Genomic DNA, 26,848 nt, shown 5'->3' on the forward strand with positions numbered 1-26,848 from the left:
TTCCCTTTCTATTCTCCCAAAACACCTAAAAAAATGTATGGAAAACATGATCAAGATGAAATTTAACAGAAAAAGATAATCTACCACATATTGTGGTAGGATATATACATTTTTAAAACGGTTGGCAGTTAATTATAATTTCCTTAATAAGAGTGAAAGTGCCAAATTTCAAGAGAACAATTATGACAACCCATTCAGGTTTTTCACAAAGATTTTTCTAGTTGTTTCCAAACAGTCTATGGAAAACTCACCTTTTGGGGATTGAACATTTGAGAAAAATGGAAGTGTACCATATAATCCTAAAATAATGTAGCAATTATTTACAAAAGTCTCTACATCAACAACAACAAAAAATGACCTTTGGTATAGTAGTAAAAGAAAGGAACTAAATGAAGATAAGTAACTCGAAAGCTGAATTTGCTTGGACTTCTCCAGAAACTCAACTTTGTCTTATATTGTCCAGGTCTGAGTTAAAAAAAACCCACAAACATAATCATTTGTGTTTGTTTTTTGTTTTCCTGAAAAGAAAAAAGAGATGTGTTTCATTTATCTAAAATATAAAACATTTTTCTCCCTCCTCCATTCTCCTCTTTTTAATTAGCAATAAAATTCTATGATATGTCAATAAATTACAGTTCATAAGCCCTTCATCGGTACTTCTGTCTTGTACATTCTAGCCCACCACGGAACAGATTTCCAAGGCAGGCCTATTTTTTTCTTTCACGCTCTCCTCTTTAGCTATCTAGCTTAGGAAGAAGGAAGTTGTGGAGGGGGAGGAAGAGCAGCAGTGATCTCGAAGCTCAGTTTTAACGATGTGGAACTACGACTCATCAGAGAGTGGTGACTTCTCAGCACACAGTGAAGTTCACCTGTGAATTACTGTGAGACTAGGAAGAGCAGCCAAAGAAATGGAGAGCCGTCTGGCAGAGCCAAAGACATTGTGACCAGAAGAAAGAGATGATCTGAGACTCATCTAACTCTTTAACTTCTTTCGTGCACAGGGAATATTTCAAGTTTGCAGAAATGAAAAGCATCAGAAGTCTTCTGGAGGAGGATCAAAACCTTGATCTTCAAAGCTGATGGCCAAAAATGAAGGTGTTTTTATTTGGCCTCACATCCAAATTATTAGTTAGAACTTAAAAATGCCAGCTTTCTTCGTAGTTCATCCAAGAATTAGGTATTTTTCTCCTCTCCAAGTGCCTCATGTTGATTAAAGTTCAGGGTTTCTAGATACTTCAATCATCAGTCCTGCTAAACAATGTAATGTCATCATTGTATTCTGGGGCTGAACATTCTCTGTTCTCTAGTAACACATATTTGTCTTCACTGCCATTCAGAGAGAAGACTTCTTTCTTAGTGGATGTCAGCTCACTCCAGGTAATGTCAGTGTTTTTAAAAGCATGTAGAAGGAAGATGCCATTGATAATGGTGAAGAACCCACTCAAGGTCCCAATGACATCTCCAGCTTTCATACCATACCATTCTTGGAATAAGATGGCGGAGCAAGTCACTACCATGGACGTGAAGAACACATAATAAATGGGAGTCACAAGCGATGTATTAAAGGTGTCCAGGGCCTTGTTGAGATAGTTAATCTGTGTTGTCACTGAAAGCACAAGTACAGCCAGCAAAACAAAGACCAGGGGATGCTTGTAAACTGGCTTCCATTCCAATAGTTCCTTAATGGCAATTCCCAGGCCCTTGACAGAGGAAACTGAAAACGCCCCAATCAATGAACAGATTGAAATGTAAACCAATATATTGGTCTGTCCTTTCTTGGGAGCCACGATCAAAATCAGCACCAAAGAGATCACAGTTATGATCACAGCAAAGGAAATAAATCCTGTTAGGAAGAGAAAAGAATTAAGACTTCAGAAAATGCTAATAGGATCATGCCTTTGTGAAATCCTGTCAGTCATGAGTTTAAGAGCACAGGTGTTTTGGAAAGAAAAGAGAGATTAAATTAAAAGACAAGGACAATAACATTTTCCTGCATGGCTCTCAATATGTTACAATGAACTTTCACAAACATATTATTGGAATCTCACAGATACCACTATGAGGTATGACAGACATTGTCTGACTGACTTTTTATTTTCAGAGGGAGAAACTGGCCAAAGTTTGGATTGGAGTATGAGTCCTTTGCCTCTCATATCCCCATCGCTTCCTTTCCTTTTGTAGAGGGGAAGCACGAACACAAAATAAGTTGTGTCGCTTTTTCAGAAGACTTGTGATACTCAATCAAACCTCACTATATCTCACAACCCATAACTAGTCTTGTAGGGAGCCTTGAGATATTATTACGAACATCATTTGATGAGGAGAGAAAGTGGAGCAGAATTTGAGTGTTTCTTTCAGTTGAATCACAGACCTGGGTCTCTCAATTTCATTTCCATTTCGTGCAAAGATGTGACTTCCTCTTCTTGCGGAGCGTGGATAACCATCACAGTTGACCCCAATATACTTAATATGCAGCCTATTTTTCCATGAATGTTCAAGCGCTCATTTAAAAAATAGGAAGACAATATTGCACTGTTGGGAGAAGAAAAAAAAATCACTCTTGTTCGATTACCTTTTGATTCCATAGCAGCTTAGAAGTCACACTGTGGAACATGCCACTCTGTGTCCCCATTAACTGATCTGATTGTGCCATGCGACACTGAAAAACCTGATAATTTTAAAACTCAGAAATGATGGTCAATCAAATTTGCTTTATTGCTTTTATATCTAAACAGTTATCATAGACAATTTACACCCCTGTAATTTTCCCATGGCTTTCCAATAGTTCCTACTCAATTCATTTTTAATTTTTCCATCTTCTCCTCTAAGGCCAAACAAAATGGAAGATCTTTCACATCTTACTAGAATGATACATTCAGAATACGTCTGCTCATGAATGCTTCAAAGAAAGATACATGCCTAAAGAAGAATCACTCTGCTCAGGGCTGATATTTAGCTAGAAGAGTGGGCTCTTGATATCCGTGGATTCCACCAACCGCAGATGATGCGCTACGCTTGCAATCCGCAGTTGCTTGAATCGCGGATGCGGAACCCGTAGATACAGTGGGGCTACTAACGGGCTTGAACATCCGCAGAGTTTGGTATCCGTGGGTGCCTGGAACCAATTCCTCACCGATATCAAGGATATCGAGGGATATCGAGGGACGACTATACACACAAGTACAATAATATGGGTTGTCAAAAACACTGAAATATTTCCTTACCAGCTGCTGCGGTCCTGATACTTTCGCCATCTAATGCCCCCACTGCTTCAGTTGCCCTGGCTTCAGGAAGATCTAGATTGGCACCACCATGGACACCAAAGTATGACATTCCACTGCCCCACCAGTAGGTCTGCAGCAGCTCCTGCGCACCAACCTCCTTCCCCTGATGCCCTGGCACTCCCATCAGGTCATTATCGGTACCCATTTGACCCCAAGATTGTGGTCACTTACGAGGTGATTTCCTAGAGTCGCCCTCGTGTGGCCACTTGTGAGGACTGCAGCCTCGGTGAAAACGCTAGTAACAGCTATCATTCATTGCTTTACGTGTATGTGTGTGTATTAACTCATTTAATTCCCACAACACTTCTACAAATAAGATGAAAAGAAGGGGGTAGGCCTACTCATAAGCTTTCTACTAGCGGTTGATAATGAATGGAGATAAGAGGAAAAGAAAAAGACAACAAACAAAACAGTTGCTTAGCTACAAAATAAAAGACTTCATGGGCTCATTGAACACATTCATTTGCGATCATAAAAAGACCAGCTCAGAAAAATTAGATCCACATTCTATGAACAGGAAAATTATTCCTGTTTCCAGCACTAAAAGAAACTAAGAGGTCTCTAAACGGAAGTACTAGCAGACAATGGAAGACTTTTGGTGAAAGTTGAAATTTAACACAAACACTATGCTTTTTACGATATTATGGACTATATTCCCTATGCTTTATGTCACATCCCCGTGACTTATTCACAGAACTCGGAGTCTGTACCTCTTAATCCCCTTCACCTATTTCACGTAACCCTCTATGCTCCTCCCCTCTGTTTCTATGAGACTGTTTCTGTTTTGTTTTGTTTTTCAGATTCCACATATAAGTGAAACTCAGATGGTTACTAAACTTATTGTGGCGATCATTTCATAATGAATATAAACGTCGAATCACTATGTCGTACACCTGAAACTAACATAATGTTGTATGTCAACTATATTTCAATAAAAAGCCAAAAAAAAACCCCCAAAACCAACAGAAAAACGCTATGCTTTTTAAAGTCTTCTAATAACTATGGTCATTAACCACTATGACAACAGAAAAGATTAACAGGGCTGTGGCAATTTGTTCAGGTGAGAGAGAGAAAAAATCTCCTAGGCTTGATCGAATCGTCACAAAAATAACATGCAATTACTTTATGTTAGCAGGAAACCGGCTCATTCTCACAAAGGTTTTCTAAACAAGACAATCTATTTAATTCCTATTTCCACTGATAATTATTGTGTAGTCTTCTCAAATTATTTTTGAGATTTTTAATTTTGTTTTGACATATGCTGAACCATATATTTTCTGTGACTTAAGTTCATCATGGAGAAGCCAGGCTCCGATCGCTCACGTACCTTATGAGAACGCTCAGAGCGCCTAGTGGGGTGACCAAGGTGGCAGGTGCAAAAGCATAGGCTGCAAAATTCGCAGCCTCCCCCGCTCCCACTGGAAAGCAAGCAGCAGTATTAATATTAAAAAGATGGACTTGTTTATCAGAAGAGAAAAACAAATGATGCATGCAAGGCAGGAGACTCTTATCCCAAAGACACTGATGGATGCATCGAGAAGGAACGATTCAACTTTTTTTATGGGGGAGGATGATTGGTTTGAAGGGATGCAGATAACCTGTAATTACCTGATGAGACCAACTCAACTAATGCAAACAGTGGTGACACATGAATACCCATTTTCAATGACTTTCAATAGAGATTTTAGCTTCTTCAGGATCAAAAATGTATTTGGTCACTCTGATGAAATGTAGTAGTTGTAATTTTGTATTAAGCAGAGAATCATTCTGTTTGCTCAAGAATACCTACTGTTAGGCAAATTAACAAAAAAACAACTTGTAAGATTAGAAGGCTTTGTAGAGATCTAATGTCTGGGCTGGGGACAGGCAGAAATGCCGAGGCCCATGCGGACAGGCATCGCTGAATTGCAGGTGATCTGCAAGCAGCTAATAGCGTCTTAGTAGCGCAAGGAGATCCTAGCAGCTGCTTTAAAGTCATAACAATGTGCTCCTGCAATCTTTTTCTTATCTGAGGACTCTAGACTTCCATGAGATACTGTGAGACAAATAACTTCTAGAGTGAGGGAAAACCCCTCCAAGAGCTAGGCTCTTGTACTGGGGGCAAATTATTCTCACAGGTCACAACTGAAGCTTGCACACAGAATTTAGTATTTCATGCTGGCAAACTACGCCAAGCAAACACTTATGGTAGAAAGAGCTTCTTGAACACCCAAAAGACACCAGCACAATCTTACTTTTTCCCTCTGGCTGTTATATTCTGCTTCCTCCCAACCCCAAATCTAAAGGAGGATTTAGCTTCCAGAAAACATCATAAAACAAATGGAAACTTACAGAATAATTAGGAGGTTGCTCTCTTAAGAAGAGCCATGGCAGTTTCCTTAGAATATTAAGCTTTGCTTGAATACTTCATATTATTTACATTTTTATCTTTATTGACAGCTTTCTAGGAAAATATTGATTTCATGATTATAGTACTATATGTTTGTTACTAGATAAAATCTCTAATGTTGAAGACTTATGCTTTTCTCTCTTCAATACTGGCATAAACTTTGTATATGATGAGAATAACCCTTTAAATATAGCCATATAATATTCTACCTATATTTTCATTCTATTGTGCGAGTAGAGGGTGAGGACATGCAAGTAAGTGAGAGAGAGAAAAGGGGAAAGACTTCTTCAAATATCTCTCTGGAATCTTCTCAGTACAGCGCTTGTCAGCTTTTTTTCACATGAAGTAAAAAACAGATGTGAGAACACCTTAAAAACTGAAAGAGTTACACAAATATAAATTATTTTTATTCATCACCCTTTTAGATTCCACCATTTATTAAAGAAAAGTTTTCCAATTCTTTGTTTTCACAGGATCTCACAAATACTGAAATGGGTTACTTTATATGGGAAAATAAATGGAAATTTTAACGCTTCTGCATGAAACTACAGTTTATGAGGTTGTTTCTTTGGAAGTTTTAGGTTTGGGATTTAACAACGTTCCGAGGAGTTAGGAGGGAGATAGGAATCTGACAAAGTGCCTGAGGGAGCTAACACTGCCTTCTCTGCGGACATCACAGCAGCATTTAGAAAGGGCTTCCAGGCCGCAGTCTCATTCAATCCTCAGGGCAGTCTGGAAGCAAGGGGAGTGCTGCCAACCTTCATCTTTTCTCCTTTTGTTCAGCACCAAGCAGCCAGAGGGGACTTTAATTTACCCATGGTTTGGTCCTGGCCAGGAAAATGGACCCATTCCTTACAATACATGCCGCTAAAATAGTCACAAATTCGAATTTGGAGCTGGGAAAATGTGGGAGGAAAGCATTTTCCTTAATTGTTATGGGGAATAAAATACAAGAGAAGGATAAGTTTGTAACACAATATAATATTTCAAATGTTAACTTTTTTCCTTGCATTCCAAGACAGAATTGGGCACATCAGGGTGGGGGGAAGGAAGAGTAAAAATCAGTTCTAAATACATATGACTTATTTTTTTTTATTAAGGTTATGAAAGTTAACATCCTTGTGAAATTACAGTTGTACATCATTATTAGTCATGTTGTAGGTACACCACTTCACCCCTAGTGCCCTCCCCCCACCCCCTTTCCCCTGGCAACCACTGATCAGTTCTCTTTGTCCATATGTTAACTACCACCTATGAGTGGAGTCATACAGAGTTCGTCTTTCTCTGTCTGGCTTATTTCACTCAACATAATACTCTCAAGGTCTATCCATGTTGTTGTGAATGGGACAACTTTGTCCTTTTTTATGGCTGAGTAGTATTCCATTGTATATATATACCACAACTTCTTTATCCAGTCATCAGTTGCTGGGCATTTGGGTTGGTTCCATGACTTGGCTATTCTGAATAATGCTGCAATGAAGATAGGGGTGCATGGAGCTTCTGAAATTGCAGATTTCAGGTTCTTAGGATAGATACCCAGTAGTGGGATGGCTGGGTCATAAGGTATTTCTATTCTTAACTTTTTGAGGAATCTCCATACTGTTTTCCACAGTGGCTGCACCAGTTTGCATTCCCACCAACAGTGTATGAGGGTTCCCTTTTCTCCACAGCCTCTCCAACATTTGTCGCTCTGGGTTTTGGATGTTTTTGCCAATCTAACAGGTGTAAGGTGATATCTTAGTGTAGTTTTGATTTGCATTTCCCTGATGATTAGTGATGACGAGCACCTTTTCATGTGTCTATTGGCCATCCGTATATCTTCTTTGGAGAAATGTCTGTTACACATGACTTATTTTATATATAAGACAATATATTATAACTGCACAAAAATTTCTGGACTTAAACGCCGTCCTTACCAGGAAGGTAAATTAATCAATTTTGAACAATTCCACATAATTTATTTATCATTTTACAAGCAAACACTATTCTCAGCATTAAGGACTTACTTGAGAGTAATCCTGCCCACCAGAGCCATTCTTTGAGGTAAGAATGCCCACCTCGTCCTAGGAAAACAATAAAAATAAAAATTAAGTTTTAAAGTGGAGGAAGAAGCTTCGAAGAATTGACTTCTAGGAAGGGTAACTGGAACACGGTTGGAAAAGGCAAGACTTAAGGCCAAGTTAGTATATCTATTCTTTTAGCTTAAATTATTTACTTGGTCATTTCCAAAGATCTTCTAACACTTCCTATTACGTCATCTTTGATTTCTACAGAAAGTAACATTTTCAATTTGCAGGAAAATTTTATTTCATTATCATGTTTACTATATTTATGCCATTCGAAAATGTGGATAGAGCCTCATAGGCCTTAAACACTTTTTTTTCAGTCACAGTTAAAATTCAAGACAGCAAACTGTAAATCATAAGTTACATTGGTACCTAATGAGGACCTTAAAGAGAAGATGATGACTGACATAAGAGCTTTAGAGGTTTTGGATAGTCAAACAGAGGATAATGAGCACTTGCCAGCTGGACTCTGCTCATTGCCTACTGTGGCATCATGAAACTCAATTTGTGCCTTGTCTACTGAAATGGACAAAAAGCTTTCCTAAGCTATTCAAAGACTTATCCTCCCACTACTGTACTCTGTGACCTTAGGTCATTGTTATGTTTGCTATAGAAAACCGAATTGTCTCATCGATTTTAACACACTTAACCCTGTGGATTTGGCCTATCTGATTTTGTTACAGTTAAATTAAACAGGATACATTAGCTGTGAAGATTATCTTGCAAGGTAGTTAACTATGTTTATTTAGGATTTTCCCCTTACAAAACTTGCAAATGACTAAATTGGAATCATATTACAATATGATTTTATAATCCTTTTAAAAACTTAATATCACAAATATTTTCTCATGTCCTTAATTAATGGTTGAATATTCCCAAATCTGGTATATAATTCTTTACTTGACCTGTATGCCATTATATATATATATATATTCAATCATATGTGAATATATGTATATATATATACTCTTTCTAGTTTTGTTCTCATTATATAAGACCCTTAAATAAATATCCTGGTATATAAATCTAGGTGGTATCCTTGTTCACTTCTTAAGAAAAATTCCCAAAAGTGGAATTATTAGGTTTTAAGACATTAACATTTTTAAGATTTCTCAAATTCTCTCAGGGAAGTTTGTACCCATTTATACTGCCTCCAGCTATGTTTGGGAGGGCTATTTATTTCCCAAAGTCCCTTACCAACATACGGCATTATCTTAAAAAAAAAAACCCACAAAATGTTGTTAAAATGGTAGGCAAGAACCTAGGAGCTCATTGTTACACAGTTGATATCTCGTTGGGTACTAGTGAAATAACACTTACTTATTTATGTTTATTGGCCACTTGCATTTCTTATTTTGTGAGTTTCTTATTTATGTGCTTTGCCTATTTTTTGTCAAAGTACTGGCAAATAGAAATGGCAAGCAATAGAACACATTGGAGTATATGAGGAAGCCATTTGGCGTAAACCTAATTCAGCCTGACTTTGTTTTTTCCAAAAGGGCCTGACATGGCCATAGACCATGCATTGTATATCTGCTTTAAACATTTACTATGGCAAGAACAAATGGCCTTAAGATAAAGGTGCAACTTCCCCCCACATTGGCATTTCCTTAAGGATAAGCATCTTTCCTTAGGCTAGGAACTGATTGCTGTGCTCACCTGTGACCACCCAGCTGGAGATAGCAGACCTGCCACCCTGCTGTGTCCACTGAGACAGCAGACCTACCTGCTGTGTCCATCAATCGCTGTGCCGACAGGGCAGTCTTGAGACTATTGTAAAAGGGACATTTCAATCATATGTGAAACATCCTCTTTGGGGGTATATAACCACTCTGTGCACACCACTTCTTTGGTGCCCTTTCTTCCTTCGGGAAGAAAGCCCCGGGCCATGGTCCTCACATTTTAGCTCAGAATAAACTCACGCAAATTTTCATTTATAGATTGGTTATGGATTATTTTCGTTGACAGTACTAATCTTTTTCTTAATGACTATAGTCACTCTTTATATATTGTGGATCTTAACTACCCTTTTTCATATATTTTGAAAATTTCTCCCTGTATGTCATTTCCTTTTTAGTTTTAGTTAAGTGTTTCCATATATGAATTTTTTTTGTCAATCCAGATAATCTCTTCCTTTATATAGAATAGATTCTTCCTTTATCTTTATGCTTAAAAAAGCCTTCTTTTAGGTTTTTAAAAAATTATTTCATTTTAAATTCAACTCTGAACTATGTGGAATTTATTTTGCTGAATGGCATAAATTAGAATTCTTAGATTTTTCTCTTCTAATTTTTTCCAATTTTCGCCATACCTTTGATTGAATAACCTATCCCTTCTCCAGTAGAATGAAACGCCACTTTCAAAAATCATATATTAAATTGTTATATGTACTTAGGTCCTCTTATAAGTTTTCAATTATTTTTTACTATTTTGTCTATTTTTTAATGCCAGTACCAAACTGTTTTAATTAATATAGCATTATAGTATGTTTTATTTTCTGATAGTGCAAATCTCCCCTCAATAGTGCTCTTTTAGAAACTTGTTTGCACAATTCATAGTTGTTTATTTTTCCAAATGAACTTTAGAATATTATTTAGCTCTTTTATGGTATTATTCTTGATAAGAATGATGGAAAAGTCAGAGTTAATGAAGGATAGTCAAGCAGAGCTACCCAGCATGGGAAGTGTGACTTAAAATAATAAAATAAAATTTAAAATTAAATAATAATATTATTTAATATAATGTTAATATATATTATTATATATAATATAATATATATAATATAATTAATAATAAAAATATTAAAATTAAATAATAATATTAAAAAATAATAAATAAAATTTAAAAATTTGTGTGACTTAAAATAAATAGAAACCCAATTCTACTGCTGTCCGTTTATTGATTTAACAAACATTTACTGGGTGTCAAGCACTATGGTAGGAAGATTCTTGCTCCTGTGACCCTACTATCAATAAACAAGCAAACCTGTTGACAACAAGTCAATAAACAATAAATGTACCATGACGACTTATTCTCAGCACAATGAAGGAAAGCATTAGTGCCATGAGTAACAGGGGGGGTGGTGAGGGGGACCTCTCCTGAGAGGAGGGTCAAGGAAGGCCTTTCTAGGGTGGTGATGTGTAAGCTGAAGTCTGAAGGATGAATCAGCCAAATGAAGGGGAGGAGACGAGAGCTCCAGGCAAAGGGAAAAGACCTGGAGGTGGCAAAGAACTTGGTATACTGGAGGAACCAGAGAAAAGTCGGTGACTGGGAGGGTAGCAGAAGAGGAAGCTGGAGAGGTAGCCGGGCTATTTCATGCAGGAGGTCTGAGGCTGTGGAAAGATGCTTGGATTTTATTCTGAGTGCAAAGAAATGTCACTGACATGTTTTAAGAAAGGGAGCAGCACGATCTGACTTTGAATACTGCAGCTCCAGTCTAAGCTATGAAAGAGGAACCCACACCACACAGAAACCTCTTGAAGCAAGAATTTTGGTCTCGCTCTAAAGGAGATATAACTGGCTCAATCCTGGAAACTGCTGATAAGAGAATTGCTAAGAAGGAAGACAGAGGCTAAGATATACAGAGACAGCAAAATATTATTACTATAGCATTATGGTCTTACAATGGCATTAATTCTGCAGTTAGAAACTTAAATTCGTTAGTTGCATCCGTTTCTTACCAGCTCTAGTAACACCCTTGTTGGCCAGTTGCAAGAGGCCCTTCTTTTTCAATACGAAGCTGGAGCCAATAAAAACACTGGAACTCACTGCCAGTACCAGGCCCACATAAAGATTGCATTTGTTTTCTACATTTGCAGAAATGCTCAAGTTGGTTATGCTGGAATTCAGGTCCCTGTAGAGGACAGGAGAAGCCAACGGCTGTGACACATTTGTGATCTCACACCAAGCCTGGGAGGAGTTAGGACAGACCAGAGACAGCACGTAGCCTGGAAAAAGGAAAGAAACAAATGTCAGCAAAGGAAAGGGAGGTGCATTAATGTTTATTTACTCCCTCTCTGCAGGAAATAGAAAGTTGCGTAGATGGTACTGAAACACTGTTTTTGCTGAATGAAAGGGAAGTCCCTGGTGGGTGGTCCACAGGCCTGTGGACACGTTGAGTTTGGCTCATACAGGTTCTCAAAAATGTTTAAAAAATTGTTTAGTTGTCATCATTTAAAAGGAGAGGTTTCGCGTGAAAGTCTGGATTCCTCTTATAAATTGGAGAATCTGGCAATACTTGGTTCTTTGTTCTAGCAAAAGAGCATCCTGCTGGAGCAGCGTGTAGCTTTTTAGAACTGGCTTGGGCTCAGCAATTCATCACAGCCCCCCCACATCCACTTCACTCCTTCACATCATCAGCCTGTCTCCTGGAAAGCAGTGTTTGTGACACAGGGAAAGGGCGCAACAAACCCACTGGTCTAGAAATCACCATGCTGGAGGAATTGAGCTAACCCATTTGGTGGAGTATGAATCGTGCATTTCAGAAAACATATTTTTAAGTGGGCTTAGTTTTCTGTACTATCTGTCCCTGAAGAGCGTGATTTTTCAGGTCTATTAATTCACTTTCTCCTAAATAAAATGGAATCTAGGAGAAAAGTGAATTAAACATCAGTAGGCTTTTTTAAAAATAGGACTCAAAAGAGTATGTAAATACACTGAACCAGACCCATTATTATAAGTACTTGGGAATTTTGAGGTAAAATTAAAACACAAAAAAGAAAATATTTTACACTATATAAGAAACTTTGTACAATCTGTTCTCCACTTGAAAAGCTGTCGACAATGTGACATTGTGGCTAGATTTTCTGATTGCATTTTCAACTTTTTTTTCCTTTTAAAAGGCATATTTTCCCATTATGAATTATGCTAAACAAAAAAGGGCAAAGAAAAATTAATCAAGTACAATTTTAGAATTTGAGGACAAAAATCAGTTTTGCATCTCAAAAATCTTAAGAAGAAATAACAAAACAAAGACAAAACAAAACAACAAAAGACCAAATAATGTCTTAGAAACAAAACATTGGATCTATGCTTCCCTGGCAAAACCTTACGAGGTCATCTGAATTTTATCACATACAGACTTAAGAAACAACCATAAGGTTCAGTTCTAGAAAAAGGTAAAATAATTGAATTCAAGCTTTTCATGATCATAATTTCATTTATCTCTGTAACTTGAAAATGAACCAACTTCGATTCAGAGATACAGGATAAAAGTTTTCTAAGACAAAACTTCTAAATATTCCAAGGAGAATTGTATTACTTTAGGGATATTCTATAAGGTCAAGGAATTTTCAGGCAGGTTGTTTTAACAAGAATTGCTACAAAATTTCAAACAAGTTCACCCTTAGCAACCTTGTTCTGGGCACTGTTCACCTCATCTAAACCCCAAGAGTGGAAAGCAATTTCTGATAGTAAGAATTTCAGCTGCATTAATTCCTGAGAAAACATCCCACTTGACTTTCCAGTGAATTCCATGGCTGCATTAGTGTCCCTTACTACGTAGTTAACATAACCATTTCAAAACTTTATCTCTGAAAATAGTGTGGGTGGATCTCATTCCAGTGAAACAATATTCTTTCTCAGCTGTTGACATAGCAAAATGTTTCCGACATTTTATGGGCCATAGGGGCAAAGGGTGATAAGGGAGAGAGAGGAAGTAATCTTTCTTGCATTTTGTAAGTTTCCATTGTAAGCAGCGGACATTAATGCTGCAAGTTTTATGGAAGGAAAAATAATAAAAATCTTGTCGGGCCACCGACCTTAGAACTTTAATTGTTATATGGTTTGGAAGCATATTAAGAAGAGAGACTATGGCAGATGTGATTGAAGGAGGGGGTGAGGGAGTAAGAAAGTGAATGGTGGGTTGGTGGGTTTGGAGCAGGGAAGAGCAGGAGGGGAGGGGTGGGTGAGGCAGGGACTCTGCAGTGTTTCAGAGGAATCAGAGGGACCTCAAAATCAGAGCTGGCTTCCTAAGATCTGAGCAAGCAAAATAATTATTCAGGGAGTTTAACCTAGAATTTATTCAACAAAGAAAGAGAAAACCTATTACATTCATTATTTTTCATTTTAATAGACACTGTGAATAGCCCTCTAAAGCAATTTTACCAATTTATACTCCTGCCAGTAGGAATCATGTATTACTTCTTTGATGTTGTTATTATTTACTTTTCCACATATTGAGTAATTAATATTTAGGAAACATGTGTCGATTAGAAAGAAAAATAATTCAATATACACCAATATATAAACCATCCAGTTTAAGAAATAAAACATTGCCCCTCAGAGGTAATGACTGTCCTGATTTTCTGCTTGACATTCTTTTGCTTTTAAAAAAATTATTTCCCCTATATGATTATTTCTTCAAATAATAAATTGTTTAGTTTTGCCTCTTTTTGCACATATAAAAATGGAAGCATACGGTATGTATTCTTTGGTGACTTGCTTGTTTTTGATATTTATCAATGTAGATGCATGTGGCTATACTTCAGAGTTTGTTTTTCCCGCCACTAGTTTATAGAATTCCACTGTATGACTATCTCACCATCAATTTTTCTATTTTATAGTTGGTGGACATTTGGGTAATTTACAGTGTTTTTGCTCTTACAAACGGTACTGCCAATGTCCTCAATTACGCTGAACCATGTGTAATTGATGATATTTGACAATTTCTGAACCTACAAATATAGCAGTTTCACATGGTTCAACTTAATACGTATCTTCTATGTACAGGTGTGAAAGTTTACTTACATACACAACTTAAAAATTTTAAAACAAAGTTCAAATTTCTATTTGGTTATATGCCTTTCCCCATCTTAAGCTCCATTACTAACTATCTATAATCATGGGCAAGTTGAATAATCACTCTTGGCTTCAGTTTCCTCATTTCTAAAATGAAGGAGTTTGACTTGATGATTCTGAAGATGCCTTCTATAATTCTGTGGCTCGATCATAAGCTATCTTTGTTCCCAGAGTAACTTAGTTACAATCCTGGCAGCTCACAAATGTTGCTGATGGACTAGCTCTAAACTCACAGGTACTTGTAGTTGGAAGACATTTGAAAGCACCTGTGGCCAAGATATTAAGTGACTTGCCGAAGTCGTGTAATTTCCAAAGCCAGCGCCACATAATCCAATTCCAAGGCCAGTATTTTTTGTATTTAAGAAAAGTAAAAACATAGAGTACAAACAAAGCCAGTTGAAAATTATTATTAATGTTTACACCAAGATGAAATGCTTTGAATAATTTTTTCAAGTACACTTTGCCTATAGAAAATAGTGATTTAAATTGTTCAGTTTATTACATGGAGTAGGATATCTGATTTCTAAGAAGTCAGTGATTGTATAAAACTATATTTTTAATCACGGCAAGATATTTCCAGTTTGTGAAAATAATTGTCTCACGATCTGCTCTGTATTAGTCTGGATTATTATTCAGCAAATATTCATTCCCTTACCTCTCACAATGTGGACAGAATATTCATCCCCTGATATTGGGCTGGAAGTGAGTTGGTGGCCAGTGGGGCTCCAAATGTACTAACAGGTCTGGGTTTACTCTCTTGCATCTCTGTATTTGTCAGGAATATAGCTTCCCTGAGGAGCTGCTGCCCCTTCAGCCTGGGCCCCAGAATGAAAACTCATGGAGCAGATATGAGCTCATCCCACATAAAGAATCTAAATCCAGGTGAACCTAGTCTAGGGCAGTCAACCATTAGCTGACCTACAGACACATAAGCAAGAATATGTGAGTGTTGTTTTTAGCCATTGGGTTTTGGATTGTGTGATATGTGGCAACAGAGGACTGATACACCTGCCCATTCATAGCAGCAAAGGAAAGAACAAATGAAATCTCTTTCTGTTCCCTACAATTTAATCTCCAAATATCAGACAGTGTCAATCAGAATATGCCACTCCCCTGCTTAATTTCCGCCCCCCCCCACTCACTGCAATTATAACAAAATTTAAACTCCTAATCCTGGACTTTTTTAAAGCTTTACATGATATGAAGCTTGCACACCTCTGACATTATATTGCATTTCTCTCTCTCCCTGTCACTCATTCTCTGAAACAACACTAGTCATTGACAAATAAAAATGGCAAGCAATAGGATATATTGGAGTATATGAGGAAGCCATTTGGTATAAACCTAATTCGGCCTGACTTTGTTTTTCCAAGAGGGCCTGACTGTGGCCATTGAGCATGCATTGTATATCTGCTTAGATACTTTGAGATAAAGGTGCAACTTCCCTCCCCCTCCCAACATTGGCATCTCCTTAAAGATTAAGCATCTTTCTTTAGGCTGGGAACTGATTGCAGCGCTCATCTGTGACCGCCCAGCTCAAGGCAAGAGACCTGCCACCCTGCCGTGTTCACTGAGACAGCAGACCTAACTGCTGTTTCCATCAATCGCTGTGCTGATGGAGCAGCCTCGTGACTATTGTAAAAGGGACATTTCAATCATATGTGAAACATACTCTTTGAGGGTATATAACCACCCTGTATACCCCCACTTCTTTGGAGTGCTCTGTTCCTTTGTGGAAAGACTCTCCCAGGTTATAATCCTCAGATTTAAGCTCAGAATAAACTCATCCAAATTTTCATTTATAGATTGGATATGGATTATTTTCATCGACATCATCTTTTCACTCATTGAGTCAACAAATACTTTTTGAGTATCTGTTAACTGTCAGGCATTTTCTAGAAGCTGGGGATACAATGGTGAATAAAAGAAAATTCCTGCTCTCTAGTATTCATTATAATGGGGGAAATCAAATAAACCAGTGAATTAACAACTACATAAAATGTGGAGTGCCACGGAAAGCAGTAAAAGCAGCATAAAGGAATCCTTTTTTAAAAACAGCATTAAATGGAAAAACCCCTCTGCTAAGTGTAAATAGAAAAACCCTGAGGTGAGAATTTGCTTGAGGGGTGGAAGGAACTGTGACCAGCCAGGCTGACTGGTGTGAGGGAAGAGAGAAGAGAGATGGTATGAGATGCAGGGGGTTGGGCGATGGGGGTGGGGGTGAGGGGTGAGGGGATGGGAGTAGGGGTGGGGGAGAGGTGGTAGGAGATGTGGGGGTGGGGGGTGGTGGTGTTGAAGAGCAGTAGGGGGTAAGATCAGGTGAAACGAGCCTTTAGATAAGGCTCCTTTCCATTTTCTCTCTCCTTCCAAAATTCCAATGGCTCCCCTTCTCATTCAGAAAAAATCCAAAATGCCCACTGCAGTCTACAAGGGCCTACAGAAGCCTGCCTCAGGCTCTCTCTCTAACCTTGCTCCTTACTATTGTCTGTTTGTTTGTTTGTTTCTGTTCCTTTGATAGGCTAGGTTCCTTCTCACCTCAAACCTTAAGTAGCCCTTACTCAGCCTGAGTAGTGGCCGCCATAGCTAGCTCCTTCCAGTTACTAAACTCTCACTTAAAATGTCACCTCTTTAGAAAGATCTTATCTGCCTTCCCAATCTAAAGGAACTTCTCAGTCACTTTTCTTCATATCCCCCTATTGAATACTGCCAATCAAACAAACTTCCTGTTACAGATTAATTACGGCTTTATAACAGCACTGTATATCCATATAGCTATTTCATTTATTCTATCAAAAAAATAGTTGTTGAACACCTGCCATGTAAGGCCCCAGGTTAGGTACTCATTTGTTCAACACTTAGCAAATTCTTACTGAGCACTCCCTGGGTGCCAGGCCCTAGTCTAAGAACTGGCGGGATAGTGATCGACAAGACAGACGAACAGTTCTCTGTTGTCACGGAGCCGACAGTTCTAGTGAGGGAATTAACAGGACTTAGGGGAGCAGGATAGGAATGAGAAATAACTTAGCACAAATTTGGAGCAGAAAAAGAATGAGAAATAATTTTAAACAAAGTTGGAATTCAAGTCATAGGAGACACATCTATACTTACACTCCAATAGAGTTGGGTAAAAAGCCCATTATTTCAATTAACCAAAATAAAATTGAAGAGATACTGTCAATTTCTTAAAAAGTTAAAAACCTGTATTTCTAAGCAAGATCTTCCTACTCTCAGTGTGTTTAGAAGCAGAGTACTCTAGGAGGACTGGAAACCATCAGATCTCCTACACAAACTGCATGTTTCCACACTTCACACTCTCTATATTACGAAAGTCCCTAAATCCTCAAAAAAACCCAAAAAATCCTCTTGAAGTTAAGAAAAGTGAAAGAATGAGGATGTAGGAAAGGGTCCCAGCTTGTATGTCACTTTCTCCATGGGGCCTTTCCTGAGTACACAATCTGAACACCCCAGTTCTCTCAATACATTATCCATGCACTCACCACTTTTGTAATTTCTTTTTTATTCGTTTCTTGCATACTATCTGCCGTCTAGACAGTAAGCTGCTTGGGAGTAGGTACCTGGTTGTAGAGTCTAGAACAAGACTGTCTTTCAAATCCCTCTATACCAGCACTAGGCCAACACCTGGCACATGGGACTCTTGCTATTCAAATGAATGAATAAATGAAAAATTGAGCCTTTACTCCATGTCAGGCTCTGAACTGTGTGTGTTTCATATGCAATCCCTCTATATTCCTCACAACTGTCAACTGTAGAAATTATTCCCAACTTATAGTGGAAGAAAGACTCAAGGAGGCTAAATCATAGCTGAGAAGACGGGCAAATGCCATGAAACCTGCTGCCAAAAACTAAGCTCTTTCCATCACTACTCATAATAGCAGATTCTGATTTCTCTTGTCTTCCCCACCAGCCTCCCACATGATTAATTATCACAGTTAGTCACACGTATTAAGCAGAGAGCTTGAATAGTTCTTTTCGGAACTAAATGTATGAGCAAAGCAGGGAAAACATCCGGAAGTTCAAACAATTGGTGTAATTCACACACCCTCCTTACTTAAATATCCTCAGGTAAATAAGGGTGGATGGGTCAGTAAAAGACTGACTTAATGGTTTTGGAATTACTGAGACAAAGTAGACTATCTAGGAAATAATTCTAGATCCAGCTGCCTTAGTAACCACTTCCAAAACCTCGGCTTTTGAATAGTTTGTGAATTATACAAGGGTTTTCTCTTTCTTTGTGTGTCCTCTTCCCCCTGTGCCCCGCATTGTTTTGACTAGTTCATTGCATTTTTTTTTTTTTTTTTTTTGACTCTCCACATCAGGTTGTAAGCTGGAAGAGCCAGGAGGATAGAAAACCCGGGAAGTTGCCAGCAACTTTGGGAAAGCATAGTTCTTGCCACGCCCCTCGTTGCCCCCTCCCTCTTTACGTCATTACCAGATAAATTAGAAATCGACTTTCCCCGTGACATCGTGAAAACCATCATTTCAGTTGATACACACCCTTCCTGTCCGCATACCCCCCTGCCCCTGTCCCCCGGTCCCTATTTTATCCAGGCTCACCCCTGCCTTCTGCATTGAGAATGTAGAAACCCTGCCAGCGTTGTAACTTCGCGGCAGAGGGCAAGGGGCAGCGCCCAGTGATTTTACATCTTGTGGGTGGGGGCTGAAAACAGTCCAGCAAGTAGTGAGAAACTCACAAATGACTACGCCCAGTTCCCGGCTCCTCTTCCGTGAGGCTCGCACTTTAAGCAGCCAAGAAGTGACTGCACAGTGAGAGTCATCCGCGAGGCTAATGGGGTAAGAGATATTTTCATCTCGAAGAAAGACGAGAGATGTGGGCGGCCCAGGCGGGTCCAGCGCCCTCCCCCGAAGACCAGGGCGCCTGACATTCCACGGAATCTGACCCTCGCGGAGCCAGAGCAGGGAGTACACAGGAGTCCTGCCTGGTCTCCGGACACTCTCTCTGCTCACTGGGTGATGTCGACCGCGGACTCTGGGTATGAGTCTTGAGTCAGAGGAAACGTCTTTCTCAGACGAGACTTGGGAGTCTTACCACACCACCCTGAACTTCCCCGTCACGATACTCAGCACCCTGTAATTTACATGGGTCTGCCTTCCGCACCGGAGTAGGAGCCACATGGTATGTCTTGTTGGACTCAGGCTTTCCCACCGAGCCTGGCATACTGTAGGCACCAATAAATACTTGTTGATCGGCTGGCTGGCCGACAGAATAAATGCATGAATGAATGCACTAAGAGTGGGTGTATCCCTTACTCTTCTCCACAGGACCCGGGACCGTCCACCCGGTCTCATCGCTACCCAGACGCCAGGGCCCCGGCTCGGGGCCGACACTCACCTTCTCGGCAGGGTTCTCCCGGCGGCAGCCTCAGCTGTTCCCCCATGGCCCCCGGACGGGGCTTCCCGGGCGCAAGCGCTCGCTCCTTACCCGCCTGGGCTTCTCCTCCCGGTGGATACGCTTTGGGGTGGAGCTGAGGAGTCTCGGACAGGTGCGTGCTCAGACCCCGCCCCCGGACATCATCAGCCAATGGGGATGGCTGGGTGGGGCCTCCGCGCGAGCCAAGCCCCCGAGGGCGGAGATTGGGCGCTAATTCTGAGCGCACAGCGGGCTGCTGGAGCCGCGCAGCGGAGAAGGTAGGCACAGCCCAGAGGAAAGACGTGTCTCGGAGCCCGGAGGCCGCCCAGGCAGCTGTCCGAGAATTCAGTGGAGTAAAGGCTGTGCTGAGGCCCTATAATGGCTCCTCTGGAGTCGACGTGTCTCCTGTCCTGAGTTCTGAGGGCCCTGCTTCGGGCGTTAGCGGCTTTGCACGGAAGTTGCTGGCCAGTGGGATTCTGCTCTGATTACCCTGCTAAAGTTCATTCTGGGGGCTTTCTAACAGACTTTGCCCTTCTATGCTATTATTAGCTTCTCCCGTGGTTCCCCGACTTCAAACTCCCGCCCCCTTTTTCTAAGGCATATAGTTATTTGCAATAAACCCTAAAGGAAAGGCAATGTTCAAACTGGAAAGACTTATTCCTACAAAATAATAGTAGCTAACAATTATGATATTTTTATTTTACCATGCATATGTAGGCACTTTGTATGTATTAGCTCACTATATCTCACAACATAGTGTATTAACCCTTAGTTACAAATGAAGGATCAGAGGCAAAGAGCGAGGTTAAGTAACTCAACCAACTAGTCGGTAGCAGGCTTGGCAGCAGGTTATTATGCAACACAAAATGGATACAATTCCTGCTAAAACCCTCACAGAATGGGATGCCTTTGTGCTCTGGGATTTCGGCACTGAAGAAAATACTCTTGTCTGCTCCCCTTACCTTTGCTACAGTAGTCACAAACAGTGCTATTAACTTTATTACCTAAGAATTTCGTAGCAGAGACCTCAATCTTGCTTTGCTTGTTCTTAGGCTGATAAGAGAAGAGTTAAGAATAATCAGTTAACAATACAAGGCACACACTTTCACATGTGGTTGGCTTGGTGGAGAAGGAGTGGCGTGGGGAGGAGAATAGGTGAAACTTGGAAGGGAGAGAGATTTATGCCAAATTTGGATAACAAGACTTCAAACTTAGATTTCTATTTAAACGTTTTGTTTGGACATCAGACTTGAAAATTTTGCCTTTATTAAAGATTGGTGATGACGGCAAATGTGATCTAAAATATTGTTCATTTATGACTTACTTATTTGACACTTAGATAACATTTATGTGGGCAAACACTATGTAAATATTTGCTTTTTAATTCATCATAATAGATACTATTATTAATCCCCACTTTACAAATGAGGAAGGGGAGGCATGTAGAGATTAAGTAACTTGCCTGTGGACACATAGCTAGTAAGTGGTGAAGCTGGGATGCTAACTAAGGAAGTCTGGCTTCAGAGTCTGTGTTCTTAACCCGTTTGCTAACTGGATATTTAAAAAAAAAAACTCTAAAAATGTAACTTTGAGATGATTTTTTTAATAAAAATCAAATTCCAGTTTCTTAGTAAAGGTCTATTTTAGGTAGGAGGCGCTTTGTTATAATTCTTGTTTTTCAGTTCTGAAAATAAAAACACTCAGAAAAAGTATTTAAACTTAGGATCACTGTTCTCCCAGTTTAAATGTTGCCCAGCAGAACATCGTAGTAATGAAGGCGTTACTAGGCAGTCCTTCACTGACTATTTCTAGATGACTTTGGATGTTATGTAGTTAGAGTACCATAGACTGTCATGAGTGACATTAATTTTGGAGACTTTTATTCACCAAAAAAAACATGGTGTTTATTTAACCAAAAGAGGAGCATTCAAAAATCTCTAACTAGCCCACTCCATGACTCTGGGAAAATTCCTTCTCTAACTCAAATCTTAGCATGTGAGATCCTCTAAAATGTCAGCTACTGTCTTATTGGTCTTTGTGTGAGGCCACCTAGACCCAGCAGTGATGGTCTTAATAGGAACAATCAACAGAGCCTTAAGGCCTCAAGACACAAGGCCACTTGTTCTTTGAGCAGCACGGGGTCTGAGAGGGACCCCATTGTGAAGCTTTAACCTCTCCTTTGCTAGATCGTGAAGAAGATCGCGGAGAGGTTCCTGGAGCAGGGGATGGGTGACTAAGTGGGAGGGATGGTAGTTGGGGAGGGGACTTGAGACTATTTGCAGGAATGTTCCAGTCCTGCTTAGCACTGTGCCAAGTCTGCTGTTGAGAATTCGTGACTCCTTATTTTTTTCTCAATCATTCTAGCTAGGAGGCTATCAATTTTATTAGTCTTTCCAAGAACCAACTTTTTTTTTTTTTTTTTTGCTTTTTCTCCTCAAATACCCCCAGTACATAATTGTGTATTCTAGCTATGAGTACCTCTGGTTGTGCTGTGTGGGACACCGCTTCAGCATGGCTTGATGAGCGGTGCCATGTCCGCCCCCAGGATCCCAACTGGCGAAACCCTGGGCCACCCAAGCGGATTGTGCCAACTTAACTACTCAGCCACAGGGCGGCCCCCAAGAACCAACTCTTACTCTTATTGATTTTCTTACTGATTTTTAAAATTTTGTTGACTTCTGCTGTTATTTTTATGATTTCTTTCTCTTTACGTTGAGTTTAATTTGCTTTTTTTTTTTAAAGATTTTATTTTTTTCCTTTTTCTCCCCAAAGCCCCCTGGTACATAGTTGTATATTCTTCCTTGTGGGTCCTTCTAGCTGTGGCATGTGGGACCCCGCCTCAGCGTGGTTTGATGAGCAGTGCCATGTCTGCGCCCAGGATTCGAACCAACGAAACACTGGGACGCCTGCAGCAGAGCGCGCGAACTTAACCACTCGGCCATGGGGCCAGCCCCAAGTTTAATTTGCTTTTCCTCTTCTAGTTTCTAAGGTAGAAACATAGATCTTTGGTTTTAAATCTTTATTTCTTCTAATACAAGCATTTAAAGCTAACATTTACTTCCAAATACTGCTTTAGATACATCTCACAAATTTTGATATGTCATATTTTTATCATTTAATTCAAAATATTTTAAAATTTCCCCTGTGATTTCTTCTCTGATCCATGGTTATTTAGGAATATGTTGCTTGATTTCCAAATATTTGGGGATTTTCTAGATATCCTTCTGTTATTGAGTTCTAATTTAATTCTGTTTTGGACACGGAACATATTCAGTATAATAACAGTCCTCTGAAATTTATTGAGGTTTGGTTTATGGCCTGGCATATGTATTATCTTGGTAAATGTTCCAAATGAAATTGAAAAGAATGTATATTATGTAGTTATGGGTATAGTGTTTTATAAATGTCAATTAGGTTAAATTGGTTGCTCAAAATCTAGTTTATTACTGATTTTTAAATTTGTTCTATCGATTACTGAGAAGAGTTAAAATCACCTGTAATTATGAGTTTGTCTATAAATTTAATGCTGTACATTTTTGCTTCATGAATTTTGAAGCTTTGTCATTAGATGCATATACAAGTAGGATTATTATGTCTTCTTAATGAATTGACACTTTTATCATTATTAAATGTCCCTGTTTATTTCTTTTTTTTTCCCCTGCTTTTTTCTCCCCAAATCCCCCCCCAGTAAACAGTTATATATTTTAGTTGTGGGTACTTCTAGTTGTGGCATGTGGGACGCCTCCTCAACATGGCCTAATGAGTGGTGTCATGTCCGCGCCCAGGATCCGAACCCTGGGCTGCCGAAGCGGAGCGCGTCAACTTAACCACTCGGCCATTGGGCCGGCCCCTGTCCCTGTTTATTTCTAGTAATAGTTTTTGACTTGAATTTACTCTGTGTCATGTTAATACAGCTAAACCAGCTTTTTGTTATTAGAGTTTACATGTCATACCTTTTTCTGCACCTTTACCGCTAACTTATCTTTAAAACTTATTTCTAGTAAATGACATGTAGATGCATTTTACTTTTTTAACTGAGCTGACAATCTCTGCTTCTATAGCCTTTTTAGTATGATTGCACATTGTGTAATTATTGATGTGGTTAGGTGAAAAACTAAAAATATTCTTTTACCATTTCTTATAGTGTAGATTTGCTAGCAATAGGTTCTTTCTCTTTTTGTTTGTTTGAAAAAAAGCCTTTATTTTGTCTTTGTTTTTAAAGCTATTTTTCCTTGGTACAGAAGTTGACAGTATTTTTCTTTCAGCACTTTTAAAGATACTGTTCCATTGTCATCTAGTTTTGCTTCTATTAGAAATCTGTGACTATCCTTTTGGTTTTTTCCCACTGTGTGTAATGTGCCTATTTTCTACCTCTGGCTGTTTAAAAAATTTTTTTTTTACCACTAATTTTCAATAATTTGCTTTTTGTTTGCCTTGATATGATTTTCTTTGTGTTTATTCTGCATGGGTTTATTGATATTCTTGAATATATGGATTTTCTTTTCATCAAATTCAGAAAATTGTTGGCATTATTTCTTCAAATATTTGTTTTTACCTCCTCCCTTCCAGGACACCAGTTATACATATGTTGAGCCACTTAATATAGTTTCATGAATCACTGAGGTGCTGATGTTTTATCTCTTGCTTCAGTTTGGGCAGCTTCTATTGCTAAATCTTCAAGTTCACTTATCTTTTCTCTATTGTCTATTGTACTGAATAGACATCTGGTAAATTTTTCATTTCAGATAGTTTACTTTTAATTTCTAGAAGTTCTGTTTGTTGTTTTTTTCATGTCTTTCATATTTGTTTATTCATTATGTATATGTTTTATTTTGAATTCTTGAGCATGTTTATAATAGATATTTTAAGATCCTTATTTGCTAATTCCATCATCTCTGTCATTTCTAGGTGTGCAACTATTGACTGATTCTTTTTTTCGTGATTATAGATCACATTTTCTTGCTTCTTTGTGTGTTTAGTAATTTCTGAGTGAGTGCCAGACATTATGAGGTTACATTGTGAAGCTTTTGTATTTTGTTGCCTCCCTGAAAGAAGAAAAGAAGGTAAGTTACTTGGAGAAAGCCAGATCCTTTACAAGCTTATTTGAAATTTGTTATGGTAGACTGAGAATATCCTTTACCATGGACCTAGTTTAGCCCTACTAATGTGGTTTTTCTGGGTACTCTATTAACCTGGGTCTTCAATGAGATCTTTCCACTCTGGCAGGTAGGAATTTGGCTGACTCCAAGCTCTGTGTGAACTCTGGAAATTATTTAACACTTAGTTCCCTGGCAGCTATTTTTTGCTCAGCCTGTGGGATTTCAGCCTAGTCACGTGCAATATTTCACTGAAGACTTGAAAAGATCCTCTGGAGATTTCTGGAACTCTTTTTCGGCACAGCTTCCTCCTCTCTAGTACTCTACTCTGCAAATTCTAGCCACTTAGACCTCCAAGATCATATTTCTGACTCCTCAACTAAGCAAGACTGTTGAGTTCTGCTTGGTTTCCTTTTTCTCATGTCACAGTTCAGAAATTGCCTCTGGGTAGGGTTCAACTCATTTTCTCCCCTTCTCTCAAGTATCACACTCCTATGCTGCCTGTTGCCCAATATTTTGAAGACAGTTGTTTCATATGGTTTGTCCAATTTGGAGTCAAGCTACTTTTTCAAGAGCAAAAGCTCAGTCTACGAACAGGTGATTTGTGGCAGCCTAATGCATTGTTTGAACATGATATTTAAAATTCATGATTTAAAAAAAATTCATGATTTAGTTTTGAATCTAAGTATCATTTTATTAGTTGTATTGACAAGCAAACAGTGCAAAGTTTTCCCACATAGAAATTCATAAAATGATCTAAACTCTATGATGACTAAAGAAGTGTTATCTAACTTGGCACTATTGTCAATAGAATACAAATAATGTAAATTCTTGATTATTACAATACACAGTAATTTTTATGAGAAGGCAGAAAAATAAATTATATGAAATATGCAATGACTTATTTATATTTATCTCTATTTTATTACTAATATGAACATCCTTGGTCCATCAATAGACTCATCCAGACACATGCAATAATAATTAAATCCAGTTGTCTTTGACATTTTGCCAAGTTTCTATCATGTTAAAACCATCATTTTATAGATTTGATGATTATTTTTTGTCATGAAGGTATATTTTTCGAGGTGAGGACAAAACATTTTATTTAACAGTTCATCAGCTTGATTTTAAATATTTAGGTGTATGGTATGTAGGCCTCTGTTTGTTCTCTTGCCTCTGTCCTGCTAATGTTAGGGATGGGCCTCTGGGAAAAGTGGGAGCAACAACAAAATTTAAGTAGCTAGGCATCATACAGATGATTTGGCATATCTGAGAAAGCTGAATCCAAAACCAGTTTTGGGGAAAGGCAATAAGCAACCACATTTCCACTGTAGAATCTGAAAAAGTCTTTAGAATATTTACACCTAAAGTTACAAGGTTTGGAATGTTTTCGTATTTACCTAAAAAACTTAAAATCTCCAGGTATAACCATACACCACTCTGTGATAGATTCCTTCTCTATTCTTAATCCCTTTGAGCCCTTGTGTATTTAATTATGTTGTTTAACCAGAAATTTGATACTGTAACAGTCAATTATTAATTAATTAATAGTGAGCTCCAGGAACTCTCTCTCAGTAAAATAACAATAATCTTTTTTTTTTTTCAGGAAGATTAGCCCTGAGCTAACATCCACTGCCAATCCTCCTCTTTTTGCTGAGGAAGACTGGCCCTGAGCTAATATCTGTGCCCATCTTCCTCTACTTTATATGTGGGATGCCTGCCACAGCATGGCTTGCCAAGTGGTGCCATGTCCACACCTGGGATCCGAACCGGCCAACCTCAGGCTGCTGAAGTGGAACATGCGCACTTAACTGCTGCGCCAC

At 38.8% G+C, this 26,848-nt stretch overlaps 1 protein-coding gene across 1 annotated transcript; it reads right to left on the reverse strand.

Moving 5' to 3' along the window:
* Positions 1 to 270: 270 nt before the first annotated feature.
* Positions 271 to 20,040, reverse strand: LOC124237467 (magnesium transporter NIPA3). Its single transcript, XM_046657131.1, has 6 exons — positions 19,909 to 20,040; positions 11,420 to 11,686; positions 7,680 to 7,736; positions 4,612 to 4,702; positions 2,372 to 2,532; positions 271 to 1,843 (listed from the first exon to the last, which is right to left on the reverse strand). Exons 1-6 carry the CDS (start codon positions 19,952 to 19,954, stop codon positions 1,236 to 1,238), a joined length of 1,230 nt encoding a protein of 409 aa, XP_046513087.1. The 5' UTR covers positions 19,955 to 20,040; the 3' UTR covers positions 271 to 1,235.
* Between the last annotated feature and the right edge of the window lie 6,808 nt (positions 20,041 to 26,848).

The sequence above is a fragment of the Equus quagga genome, chromosome 3 (assembly GCF_021613505.1).
Source record: "Equus quagga isolate Etosha38 chromosome 3, UCLA_HA_Equagga_1.0, whole genome shotgun sequence".
In the NCBI taxonomy this organism is placed as follows: Eukaryota; Metazoa; Chordata; class Mammalia; order Perissodactyla; family Equidae; genus Equus; species Equus quagga.

Coding starts and splice junctions, on each gene's coding strand:
- LOC124237467 (XM_046657131.1), bottom strand. CDS start 19,954: ATGGGGGAACAGCTGAGGCTGCCGCCGGGAGAACCCTGCCGAGAAG. Junction 7,737..11,419: donor CAAGGGTGTTACTAGAGCTG/GTAAGAAACGGA, acceptor TTGTTTTCCTAG/GACGAGGTGGGCATTCTTAC. Junction 2,533..4,611: donor GCTCTGAGCGTTCTCATAAG/GTACGTGAGCGA, acceptor TTCTCCCAACAG/TGCAATATTGTCTTCCTATT.